This window comes from Myxocyprinus asiaticus, chromosome 39, assembly GCF_019703515.2.
Source record: "Myxocyprinus asiaticus isolate MX2 ecotype Aquarium Trade chromosome 39, UBuf_Myxa_2, whole genome shotgun sequence".
Classification (NCBI taxonomy): domain Eukaryota; kingdom Metazoa; phylum Chordata; class Actinopteri; order Cypriniformes; family Catostomidae; genus Myxocyprinus; species Myxocyprinus asiaticus.
This window is the reverse complement of record NC_059382.1, coordinates 10,324,485-10,338,682: the sequence shown is the minus strand read 5'-3', so window position 1 is coordinate 10,338,682 and position 14,198 is coordinate 10,324,485. Positions and strand designations below refer to the sequence as shown.

The following is a 14,198-nucleotide window of genomic DNA, read 5'->3' as shown; positions in this document are numbered from 1 at the left end:
AAAAGCTGAAAGGGAAAAAATAGAGAGTAAAAAATAAATTTTGAAGAAACTGAAAAAAGAAAGAAATTGAAGGACAAGATGCATGGTGATGCATCCAGAATCGTTTTTTAATCGAATTGTTACCCTTTGAATCGTAATGGAATCGAATCGTGAGGCCAGTGAAGATTCACACCTCTAGCCGGGAGGGGGATAAAGACGAGCCGAAGGCACCAATTCGAAGGATAGAGACGCACGCGGCCGCTGTGTGTGTGTCCGTGTGTTTTATGTTATGTTTTAGTTTCTTTATGTCTTTAAATTATGTTGACTGTTCTTCCGTTCCTGCCTCCTCCTTTCCCTTAAGAACCCCATTACACTGGTGATGAAACCCGGGAAGGAGGAGGGAAGCGCTCTCATGAAGTCCTCGCTGCTGCCGTCTGCCGGGAAGCGGAGTAGCTGTGGCCGTTCACCAGGAAATGTAGGAGTCGCTGCCAGCCGCCAGGAGTCGGAGGAACCGCTGCCGTCTCGCAGGAAGCAGAGGAGCCATGACCATCCGCCAGGGGTCGGAGGACTCGCTGCCATCTGCCATGGGAGGAGAGGCTGTCATCCATCAGAGGGCAGAGGAGTGGCTGAGGACCAGGCGTGTCTGGGGACCTGCGAGTGAGTTTTTCTCTCTCTCTAATCTCTCTCTCTCTCTCTCTCTCTATCCCTCCCCCTCACTCTTTCCCTCGCCCCTCTCCCTCCCCTCGTCTCTCCCAGGGCTCCAGAGAGGCAGGGAAGACCTGCCGGCAGAAGGACGGCCGGAAGGGCAACACCTCTCCTCCAGGAAGGGAGGGGATGGGAGTACGTCACACCAGAGGTTTCCCAGGCCTGAATCAGGTGGTGAAGGTGTGTGATGAGGAGGAGGACATGGCGTGGCCGGGCCGTGAGGACACATGCCTGGCGCTGAATTGTCCTAATCAGCCGGGAGGGGTATAAAGATGAGCCGGAGGCACCAGTTCGAGGGAGAGACAGAAACACATGCGGCCGCTGTGTGTGTGTCCGTGTGTTTTATGTTATGTTTCAGTTTCTTTATGTCATTAAATTATGTTGACTATTCTGCCGGTTCCCGCCTCCTCCTTGCCTATCGTAAGAACCCCTGTTACAGTAAGGCTTAATATTCATTACATCAGGGTACAAAAGCAACAAGACAGGCTGCAATTCTGGCTTCAAATGTAAATGAATTCCGATCAGTGAGCCCCACCTACATTAACTGACAGTTCGCAATTTTACTTTTACCTGCTGTTCGTGCTCAATTTCATCAGACACGTTATGAATGCCTCGAGTGGGAGCTTTTAATTTTCTCTCACAGGGGTGCATCTTTTCTGTATCAGAGGCACTGAGGTTTTATTATGCAAGCTATATTTCTAAATATATAATTTATAAACTTAATTTCTAATCTTCATTTGTTCACAATCCACACACCAATTAGATTTTAATACATGCGCCATTCAACTTTTTCCCCATAGCACCCCTTCTCTCTCTCTAAGATGAATTCTGCCTAGGTAAAATCAGCTAGCGTGTTTAAGAATTATCATCCATAATCAAATTAGCAGCAAGTTCACTGAACGGCGAACCAACCAGACATTATTTAGCATTAGTCAATCAGAATGAAGAGGGTATGTCAGTAACAATACCTTCAATACAACAAAACTTTAACAAGGATAATATTTGTATGATGTACGATTGTTATGCCAGTAGCCAGGTAGCCACGTTAATGAGCTAACAGTTGCTAACTGGTTAAGTTACACGTGAGCTGACCAAATATCTAGATTTATCATTATCCTTTGATAATTTGTAGTAGGGATGTGCACGGTTACTTTTTTACCATTCGGTTAACCACAAGGTTTAACGAACGGTTATTCGGGTTTTCATTGGGAGTCGGTACGTGGGAATAAAGAATGTAATGGATTTTCCTCAAATGCAACTCAGAATATCAGCACATTGAGCTATGAGCCCAAAGAACACAATACATAGGTCTTAAAATGATAAAATCTCACATTAAAGTCAAACAAAAATGATCCAAAAACTGGTTCACATTTCCATGTCATGTGCATGGAGTTACACTGCTGTGTTTAAATAGCCTCTTTGGAGTGCCTTGATTTTTAAATAGTTTAAAATCTGATGGCATTGAACTTGTCTAATTATTGTATTTAAGTCTGCACACCTGAGCAAAAGGGGAAAAAACTTACAGATGAAACTTTGCTTTGCTAAAAACAACCTGGAATCATGTTTAATGGTGTAACAGTCATGAAACCCAACACAGGTGTTTCAAGATGTGTTTATAAAAATGAAAGTTATTTTTAACTTTACTCTGTGATCCCACAATGGCGTTTTATTGCCATGTTAAATAAAATAAAAAATTACGATTTTGTAATATTTTGCGAATAAAGTAAAAATTATGACAATAAAGTTGTAGCATTTTGAGATTATAGTCATAATATTTTAAGAATAAAGTAAAAATTACAAGAATAAAGTTGTAGCATTGTGAGAATAGAATAGTACTGTATATTGTGTGAAAAAAGAAGAACTATTTAAAGAAAAAAACGACAGAACAGACGCCAAGCAAGCAGCTTCATTAATGCAAGAGATGGATGTGGAGGATGTAATCATATTTAGAAAAGGATTTAGCAATAAAGAAATCCTTGGTCTTTTGATGCATCAGCACAGAGATATTAATAGTTTCTGGACACTGCATCAGTTATGTAGGAAAATAAATTTATTCAGGAAAAAGAACTAGACAGACATTCGGGCAGTCCTGCTCGGCATTGGTGATGCTTGGTCTGCGTTTTTGTCGGGTTTTCCTCTCTAAATAATACTGTAACTGAGGGGATGTCACCACGTACAATGTCTTGAAATGGACCCATATAATTCACAGCAATTCCAATAATTTTTTGCTTCACTTGAGTGTGAGCCTATACTGTATCTCGTGCCTCCCTTGACTGGCGCTCACAGATTGAATACTCCTGTACTAATGCACACTTCATTCATTAACAGAAAGCTCACAAAAACTTTCCACAAATTCAGCTCGGTTCAATGGACAAGTTATCTGCCTGGTTAGTGGTGTTGTATGTAAAGACTCAGACACTCCACTTTGCTTTTGTCCACCACTTTGATGTTACTTTCCTTTCGATTTATTCTCAAAATATTATGACTTTAATATCACAATGCTTTGACTTTATTCTCGTAATTTTTACTTTATTCTCAAAATATTACGATAAATGACAATTGCTAATTTGAATTGTTAAATGACTTTGATTTTATTGTTAGCGTTAGTTTCTGCACAATGAACAATGAGCCGACAAGTTCTCGCTTTGAGCCGCAATTGAAATTAAAAACGTGTTTGATTAGTTTATTGTGCGCCTGATGTTTGCTCATATAAAGTTCTGAACTGTTGTCAGTGTTGCGCTTAATATAATAATTATTTGATAGGTAGGGTAGTCATATTTTAAGTCATGGAAGGAAGGATTCTTCTTATTTTTATATTAGAATATTGCCTGTGGGCAAAGCCCCGGATGACACAGAAGTCTAGCAATGCCCCTACCCAGACTTGTTTTGATGAGTTGTGTTTGAAGTTGAAATTGCTTGTCTGTTGTTTTCTGTGTGTTATGACTCAGAAGGCGAAAAGCTCTTGGGGTCACTGATAGTTTCTCTGGAGAGGTCAGAGGTCACCTGCTTCATGCCAGCATGAGATCAAAAGCCAAGGCCATGGTATCACTCACATATTTCTCAATTTTAGCATAGGATGATGCTGATCAAGGATGTAATCACATATTTATTTATGATTGGAGGGTCCAAATGGAATGACAGATAATTATAATTTTGAATTAAATTTTTTTCCACATACCAATATCTATTCTCTTTGAAGTAGATGTCAAATTAGTATATTACACAGTTTTAAACAAAAAGCCTGTTATTCATTTATGTCTATAACGGAAGTACAGTTGGTAAACCTCACTGATAAACAAGGTAATTGTAATTGACATGCACTATTATTGCCAGACATATTTTCAAGGCCAAACTTACTTTCTCTCTCAAACAAACACACAACTGCATTCACATACAAACACTGCACATAGCTGACATGCATTTCTTGTTTAATGAGCCAGCAGAGTCAGTAAGACAGAACTCTAATGAGAGTAAGATGAGAGAGAGAGAGAGCAGCTCTCACCATGAATGTGGTTTAATGAGCTCAGTGTATGAATAATACTTCAAATTGTGCAGCTTATAGAGGAGTGGTGTGCTATTACTTTTATCTAAGCGATCAGATTTATGATTTTCAGCTGGTGAACGATAAACACTGAATGCCCTCAGAACACTTTCACTGCAAAAAAAAATGAATATATATATTTTTAATCAGTATTTTGATTTGTTTTATAGTGCAAATATCAAAAAATCCTTAAAACGATAAAAAGATAAATTTACTTGTAAATGTGTGTGTGTGTGTGTGTATATATATATACACACACACACACACACACACACACAAGTAAATTTATATCGTTTGAAGGATTTTTATATATATACTGAATATATAATATATATATATTTTTTTTTAATTTTTTTTTTTTATTGATTTGGGGTTAAATGTGACCAGGACTTATATATATATATATACTCTACATTTTGCATAAAGAAAATAAAGCCTTCATTTAGGACCATTAAGATTATTTGCATTGAGACATATTTTTAGGACACTTTAGCACATTTTACTGTATTACATAAACAATTATGCTGTTGTACAATGATTTTCTAAATTAAAACCATCAGAAATTAGAGGTAGTGTCAAGGAAGTACTGCTATGAATACTTTTCAATTTAAATAACACACACACAAAAAAAAAATAATAATGTTGCGGAAGTGAAAATATCACAATGACCATGTTTTTTCACGTTGCGGTAATGAAAATGTATAGATAAAATGTTTGGAACCATCATGAAAATAATGGCACAGTGTAAAAAAAAAAAAAAAAAAAAAAAACAATATATATATATATATATATATATATATATATATATATATATATATATATATATATATGCTCTATGCATCATCCATATGCATAATATAATCATGTGTGTGTGTGTGTGTGTGTGTGTGGGCGGGTTTGGGTGGTTTACGAGGACGATGTTTTAGGTAATAAACTGGTAATTACAAGGGTATTATGCTATAAATGTGGTTTATGTGGACATTTGTAGTGTACCCATAATTCAAATCGCTTAAAAAAATATATATATACTAAATTATGTTTTTTTGAAAAAGTAAAATGTTTTTTGTGAGGGTTAGGTTTAAGGGTGGGGGTAGGGTCAGGGTCAGAAGGTGAAAAGCTCTTGGGGTCACTGATAGTTTCTCTGGAGAGGTCAGAGGTCACCTGCTTCATGCCATACCATTTACATCCAAATGTAAAAAAAATAAAAATAAATGGTTTGACAGATAATTAGAATTTTGGATCTGGCAATATATGGTGGTTACAGCCCTGCAAATCTGAATTAAGAGTTCTATTTTTCCACATACCAATATCAGTGTGCCATTCTCTTTGAAGTAGATGTCATATTAGTATATTACACAGTTTTAAACAAAAAGCCTGTTATTCATTTATGTCTATAACGGAAGTACAGTTGGTAAACCTCACTGATAAACAAGGTAATTGTAATTGACATGCACTATTATTGCCAGACATATTTTCAAGGCCAAACTTACTTTCTCTCTCAAACACACACACACAACTGCATTCACATACAAACACTGCACATAGCTGACATGCATTGCTTGTTTGATGAGCCAGCAGAATCAGTAAGACAGGACTCTAATGAGAGTAAGATGAGCGAGAGAGAAAGAGAGAGAGAAAGAGAGAGATAGCTCTCAGCATGAATGTGGTTTAATGAGCTCAGTGTATGAATAATACTTCAAATTGTGTAGCTTATAGAGGAGTGTGTGCTATTACTTTTATCTAAGCGATCAGATTTACGATTATCAGCTGGTGAACGATAAACAGGAAAAAAATTCAAAAGACATACATTAAGGAGGAACCTGAGCTATATACAGTATAGGGCCAGAATATCAGAGACTTGATGGTGGACTTTTTTGACTAGGGCCAGAAAACAACCCCTTAAAAACCACACAGAACACACAAAAACAACAAAACAATGCCCTCAGAACACTTTCACTGCAAAAAATTAAATATATATATTTTTAATCAGTATTTTGTTTTGTTTTATAGTACAAATATCAAAAAATCCTTAAAACTATAAAATGATAAAAAGATAAATTTACATGTAAATGTGTGTGTGTATGTGTGTGTGTGTGTGTATGTGTGTGTATATATATATATATATATATATATATATATATATATATATATATATATATATATATAACCAGCAGAAATTAGAGGAAGTGCCAAGGAAGTACTACTATGATGAATATGAATACTTTGTCATTTAAAAAATACAAAGAAATTAATGTTGCAGGAGTGAAAATATCACAATGACCATGTTTTTTCACGTTGCGGTAATGAAAATGTATAGATAAAATGTTTGGAACCATCATGAAAATAATGGCACAGTGTAAAAAAAACAAAAAAAAAACAAAACAATATATATATATATATATATATATTTAGCTCTATGCATCATCCATATGCATAATATAATCATTTGTGTGTGTGTGTGTGTGTGTGTGTGGGTGGGTTTGGGTGGTTTACGAGGACTTTTTTTTAGGTTATAAACTGGTAATAACAAGGGTATTATGCTATAAATGTGGTTTTTGAGGACACTTCTAGTGTCCCCATAATTCAAATCACTTCAAAAACATACTAAATGATGTTTTATTGAAAATGTAAAAATGCAGAAAGTTTTTTGTGAGGGTTAGGTTTAGGGGTAGGGTTAGGGTTAGGGGATATAATCTATAGTTTATACAGTATAAAAATCATTATGTCTATGGACAGTCCTCATAAGGATAGCCACACCAACATGTGTGTGTGTGTTTTAATTTTGGAGTAAAACAGGACCAGGACATTTTCTTGATAGGTTTCATGAGAATCACCCCTCTAGCACTGTGGTGGCAAGTTTTGCATGGGCAACTACCATCCACATATTCCTCCAAAAATGTACATGTTTTTGTCAAATTATAAAACCAATTAGTTAAATAGATATACACACAATCTGGGGCAAAACTGCCCTGTAAGATGAGCTTTAAATTCAGCCCACTTGTCCCTGAGAGCTCATCTTGTCTAGTAACCCATTTAAACATCCTCTCCCATGAATGATTGCTCCTAAACCATTCAGTCCATTAAGTTATAACGTAATATTTCAGAGGCCACAAGTTCAAGTTCCAACAATCTCTCGGCCTCATTTATGAGGCTCAGAGGCCATACACACAGCGATTCCTTCTTACCCTGACCCTGTTCTTGTGGCATGTCACCAGGGTCTTTCTTAAGTCAGGTGGCAGTCTGACCTCAGGCCCATGCTACTGGACAAACTAAATGCATTCTATTTTAACAGTAAGTCGCCCGGCTAACTTTCCAGTTAAGCCCCACTGGTGTGAATGTGGCATTGTCTGAGCACTGGAGAATTATGTACTTGGGCGGTCAGCTCTCACAAGCAGCGCACTGTTCCGCCCAGGGGCCCTGCACTCAAACTGCAACTGTTGGGAGGGTGTCAGAGGGTGAACGGGGCATAATTGCCCCCTGTGAACGAGTGTCTGGGGAGGGGCCAGGCAGGGGCTTGACCCCTGGTGCCGGGCCGTGTGATGGATGAAGGGTAATTAGGGGTAAATAGGGCGCCTTTGCACCGGCGAACAGTATTTCAGCTGTTCAGCGAGGTTGATGAAGAGAGGAAGGGAAGGAGGTGGGAAAACAGACATCTCTTCTTCTGGTCATGGCCACGGGATGGACCGATGGTGTTAACATACTGGACAAATGAATGAGGGGTGAGGATTCATCTAGGAGGAAGTGGCTGTCATAAGTTCAGGGCCTCATGCCTTTGGGTTTGTTTGAGGAGGGTTGCTATGATTACACACATGCATAGCAAATGACATTTTGAGTAAGGGTCAGAGGATGCATGTAATTAATGGTCACCTCATATCGTGTGGGTTGTTGAGAAGTTTTGTGTTATTACTTTTCCAAATGACAAGTTTTAAAATGTTTGCCTTTGGGAAGATAAAATGGGTGAAAATCCACCCTTTTTTAAAGGAGGGACCAGAATATAACAGAGAATTTGGTGTGGGCTTTTTTGACTTAGGCCAGCAAGTAACCATCATGGCTGTAACCAGCTATGAGGTCACCGAACAACTGAATAAAAAAGAAGCGATTGAAAACTCCTTTGAGTATCTGCATGCACGTATAATTTAGCTTAGACAGTTGGCTGCATTCTTTAGAGTTCGCAGATACTACAAGAGTGTGATGAAATGCCGTTACCTGAAGCTGCGCAGTGCATTTGCCGGGCAGAGCAGAGTAAAAGCGGGACCGGTCTAACTAATCTGACGAACCTGCTCTGCGCTTGTGGCGTGCTGTCCCGAGGTTAACACAGTGTGAGTCGCGTGCGACCCATTTTAATTTGACACAAAATTCTCTGTTATAAACCCATCTGATATGAGACACTTAAAGGCTCTGTGCTGAAGCTAGTTGAAACAAGATTAAACAGCCCGTCATATTAAACTACAGTGGCGAGGTAAACAGGAAAACATTGTTCCATTCACAACGGTAATTACAGGCTTTTCATTCCACAAATCAGCACCCTTATATAGGGTATAATATACCTGACAGTTACAGTAGTAACATTAACTGTAGTAGTAACTAAGGTATTTTGCCAGAAATAGTGTATATATTTATAATAAATGTTAATATTATTAGCCTACAAAAATCTTAAATATTGTAAATTAGGGCAATAAAAGTCACTTTTATGGAGGTTGTTTTTATTATTTTTACATGTGTTTAGGATATTGTTTTTCATTACAAATTCCATATTTGTTTTTTTGTTTTTTGTTTTTACACAAATCATAATTACATCTAACCATCGTGATTTTTTTTATTTTACCTGTGATTATCATGATCATAATTAAACTCTGGATACTATGCACGAACAATGGTAAATTGTCATAAAAGCAACTACAAAGCAGAACTGAACAAAAAAGCCTGGACACTCATGAATTAAGGATGAAGTTATGACTTTTTCTCCTTTGTAAATATGTTCAGTTCTAATGAACTTTAATTGAAGAAGGCGAATTAAAGGTTCACTAAATAACTTTTTGCTCATGTCATCTTGGACTTACAGTGACACCTAGTGGTGTGGAAGCAACATCATTCAAAATCAATAGTTTTCAGTTACAGATGCCATTGTAGAAATTCACAATTAACATTCAACTATGATCAATTTAATCCAAGAGTGAAAGTGTCCAAGAACAAGACGGTTACTGAGATTAAGTGAGTAGTATTCAGCTGGTCATGTGATTCTAAAATGGCAGACCCCATGAGGGCATCCCTGCCCCATGTTGAATAAAACTGCTTTTATAAGGTCACTGATATGACTAGAGTCCTCATCTCATGTGAGTGGTCATGATTTTAAACATATGTTTCAAAATTATAATTTATTTCTTTAGGAGTAAAAAGGGGGGAAAAAAATTACTGGGTGCACCTTTAAATAGTTAAGAGTCTGGCAAAAGGAAAACAATTGATTGTTTTGGATAATATGAATATGTAACGGAGTTAACATAGCCCTAGATAAATTAGTTGTTAATTAACTTTTGCTGATTTTTCTGTAGTAAATATGAGTAAATTTTGCTGCCAACTCAAAATCAATGCTTTATTGTCAAATGTGAATTTATATGTGCCAAAAATTCAGTATTAATATTGTTAACTGCATTTGCGATTAAAAAATAATTTCAGTATTATTATTGATTACTGTCCATTCATTTTTATATTTAATTTTTATGTACAGAATATGTTGCGTTTGTAGGTGTAATTTTGGTAAAAGCCTTGAGACCTCACCGTGGACCTCACTAATTTTCAAACCCTAGTTACGGCCCTAGAAACCATCTAACAACCACTCAACAACGCTCTAGCAACCACCGAGAAAAATCTAGTTGTGTTACTACAGAGAGAAATGAAACCTCGCAGAACAGAAAAATTTACACACATTTCATGACTAAAAATGGCAAAGCTATATAAAAAAAGAAAGGAATAAAAACAAAGGTCATGTAGGACAGTACTGTATGGGACCCAATACAATATTGTAGCCAAGTGGAGAAATTTAAGGAAATTTAACTCGACATAAATTGTATGTGGCCCCTTTAAGAACCAGAGTTTTGCGCCACCTGTTTTCCGGCACTCTCTCGTGTTGCGCATGTGTGCTGGTTAGAGATATGAGAACATGTATTGCGCAAGAGAGCTTCCAGTTTTGTTCATCGGTTGAGAAGTCTTGGGTAAATATAACATTTTACTCAAAATGCTTACAAATTGCATTAATTGTGTGTTCAGAAGAGTTGCATGTTAAAATTGAGTGTTTGTTATGGATCATTTTTGAAGGATGCATGTGAATTGCATGTGTGGAGTTTAACCAGTTAAAGCCTGGTTAAAAACGCATAAAATGCTTTGAGTGATTTAAGCATGTGTTAAATGCATAAAATGCTTTTAGTGATTTAAGCAAGTACTTAAATGCATAAAATGCTGTGAATTATATAAGCATGTATTAAGGTGATGTATGCTGAAGCATATGGGTAGGCTAATGCCATTTGTATTTTCATTTAACATTAGCCTCTACTGTGTTTCATTTCCGTATTTAATTTTTGTATTTCATTGTACCGTATTTCAGTTTTTGTATTTTCTTTATTCTTTTTGTTTATAAATACAATACATCGACCACTGTTTTTTATTTATTTTTTATTTATTTATTTATTTTTTTTTAAACATCCATCAGAATAAACTCACAAAGTATCGTTTTGTATCCTGGCTTGACTATTTTCAACTCACCAACAACATTATATAAGGTTAATACATGTATGAGAACTGTATGAGGTTCACCCAAACAAAATGTTTATTTTGTCTCTCAATTAGATGTGTACACCTATCAGCTATCATTGTCTTTTTTTATTTTCACTACTATTTTCTTCCTTGAATGTGAGGTAGCCTACTCCAAAATAGTGCATGTGGATTTTCTTTGCCATTTAAAATTTTGGCAGCTTTATACAAAATAATAAATGAAGATAATATGTTGTGCTATTTTCATTTTGCTCAGGGAAATGGGTAAACATTACTGTTTGACTAATAAGGTCATGAAATCGACATTTTGTGGCTATTTTCATCCGTCAACATTCACAGTTTGAAAATTCATAATGTGGAGAGGTTTAAGACAGACCATGAAGTTACAGACAGAAAACTGTCTGATATAATTCATAAAAAAGTGGTGTTTGAGTGTTTTATTATTTCTTTCATGAAATGGCTGCCTCACCACCCACACACATATTTCCAATGTGCTGTAATGCGGGGGCTTCATTAGTCTGAACAACTGGCTTTGAGAATTGAGAGGGTCGTACACTATGTTAGTGTTGGGTTCTAGTCCACCTTAGTTGAGTCCGAGTCAAGTCCGAGTCTTTAAACAATCGAGTCCAAGCTGAGTCCGAGTCCAAAAGGAGCCGAGTCGGACTCAAGACCGAGTCCATTACAGGCCGAGTCCAAGTCAATTCCGAATTAATCTGTTCATGAATCTGAATTAAAATGTAACCATAAACTCAACAGCAATATTTTAAGCTTATTTTAAACTTCACAACTAAGAAAAAAACGGTTTGTCAATATAAATGTAACAAAAACACCTCTGTTGCCTTTCATATTTATATTTTATGATTAGTATCTTGCTGAACAAACTTCAATATGGTTTCAGAATGAAAGCATATGCTTTAGGTGTATGAAGACAAAACTGTCCTTCAACACACTTCTTGTTGCTTTCTGGTGACATTTCAATTATTTGTTGCTTTTTCCCCTCCACTCAAACATAGACTAAAGAAAGTGAAAGCTGAGATTTATACTGAGATTCCTTTCTGAATCTTTTTTCTCTATCTGCCAACTGATTTGGGAAAATACAGTACATACAAGAGTGCAGCCAAATACATGAGTCAACACAGTAGTAATTAGCACTCGCTGAGAAGTTACGTCTCACGATTTGACTGAAAATGCTACATCCGAAAACACGAGCGATCATCAGCCAAAACATTGATGTAACATACATGATTCACTGGCATCATGCTGACAGATGAGATAGCATAATTAAAATTACACAGTTATGATTGTTTTACTACAAACTTTGAGACTGTATATTATATTTGACTCTCCAGTGCTGGAACAGGGCTAAAACAAAGTGTGGATATAGGACTGACTATGCGAGACTGTAGTTTCAAGTAATCACTTTTCTTTGCATGATACATTGACTGCATTTACATGATAGCCTATGTCGGCGTTAGCTAGCTAGCCAGCTTTATCAATAGCTGTTAGCTAAATTTGGTGGATGATGACAGTAGCTGTTTATAAAATAGACTGTACATTTTAAATATGTTGACACAATTCAGTATTGATGTGATTCCATCACAACTGACATTTTGATATATTGATGCGCTATTGTTTTATAATAATAGAATGGATATATTTTCTGTATAACCAAGTTACGTTACACTAATGAATGGATATTTTTGCATTATCTTGAACATTGTATAGCATTCATTTCATGTGTTATTGTAGTTTACCTTGCTGAATAATTACAGATTAACATTGATTATGACAGTTACTGTGCAGGCAAGATCAAGTTAGCTAAAATTACACCGATCAATCCTTATGGCACTATATTTCACATGCTTTGCAGTTATGTAAGCTTACCTGTCCAATAAGAAGAACGCCAATTCAGGGTCGGTTTTGATCCCCAAAACCGAACGAAGGTCCCTCCAGGAATCAAATGCCCTGCCATGTTCACTCTAGTTTTCGCTCGACCATGATCACATTCCCACTTAGCCAGATGGGATTCAGTAGATAAATGTATTTTTTTTTTTTTTTGGGGCTTACTCAGAGGTTTGTGTATGAGTCAGTGTTGTGCTGGGAGCCGGCCGTTTGCTGGATTCCATCTCTAAGAAAACATTACCTAGTGTTGCAGAATGTCTGTTGACGCTGTTGAATAGCGGAAGAGAAGCTATTACTGAGGCAAGGCTCTCGGGAGCACGTATAAACTTCACATCCTTTGGATTTTCCCGGCAAAAGCGACCTGCTCTCGTCGCATGAAAATCAGTCTACAGGCTTTAATAGGCAACCTAGGAAGTCCGGAAAGGGCTCATTTTTAAGTTGCGTTACAAGCCGTTCACACATTGGCAAAAAAATTATTTGTTTGAAAATTGTTACATAACCCAAACACACCTTTAACCCAAACACAAACCCTAAATCTAGCTGTCAGTGGAGTAAAAATTTAATTTTAGAATGAAAATGCAACCTTCGAATCAAGCTCACCATTGTTTATGTGAACACGATTACTTCCTGGTTCCCACTGGACCAGAACCTGTATCTTGGAAGTTGCTTGTGCAATGTGCTACCTGTAGCACTAAAGGGAAATGTGTTTACACTTCAATGCAAAAACGTTTGATGGGGGATGCCGCTTGTCAGTAATTTGGCAGAATGGGTTCAATTTAAAGGTACATGTTGCTTATACTCTATGTTGATTTCCGACATGATTTGATTATATTGTGCACAATGAAGTGAGACAGAGAAAGAGAGAGAGCACAACTTCATATGTACCTTCTATGAGTAGCTCTTGGCCATGACTGCCCAGCAGAGTACGAGAAAGGAACGGAGCAAAGTCCACAAAGATCTCCCTCAGTAAGGGAGCCACCTTCTCCAGAGCTCGCTCCAGTTTGGTGGTGATACTGCGGGGAGACAAAGCAAGTGAGAGCAATGTTTTAGACGGAATGAAGAAACGAGAGAGAGAGAGATGTGTGTGGAGAGTGCTGAAAAGCTCAATTATATCTAACCAGTAATAATTGTTGACATGTTTGTGATATATTCACTACAAACCAAAACATATCCACATACTAATAACTCACTGAAGAGAACTAGAGAGTGAAAATATTGGTCTCTGACTACTAAGAAAACTAGCAAGTTGACTTTAAATAGACAAATGAAGACTAGATGATAGATGTACTGTATGTAGCCTACTGGA

At 36.9% G+C, this 14,198-nt stretch overlaps 2 protein-coding genes across 3 annotated transcripts in view; one reads left to right on the top strand and one right to left on the bottom strand.

Moving 5' to 3' along the window:
- Positions 1-14,198, bottom strand: part of LOC127430095 (neurobeachin-like) — a 401,279-nt gene that overhangs the window by 190,282 nt on the left and 196,799 nt on the right. For both annotated transcript variants that reach the window (XM_051679563.1, XM_051679564.1), the window contains exon 33: positions 13,778-13,905. In XM_051679563.1, the coding sequence (XP_051535523.1) occupies positions 13,778-13,905 (128 nt within the window). The remainder of the gene's footprint in view (positions 1-13,777; positions 13,906-14,198) is intronic.
- LOC127430113 (putative nucleotidyltransferase MAB21L1) overlaps positions 1-14,198 on the top strand; it is a 73,833-nt gene that overhangs the window by 55,684 nt on the left and 3,951 nt on the right. The gene's annotated exons all lie outside the window — the stretch shown is intronic.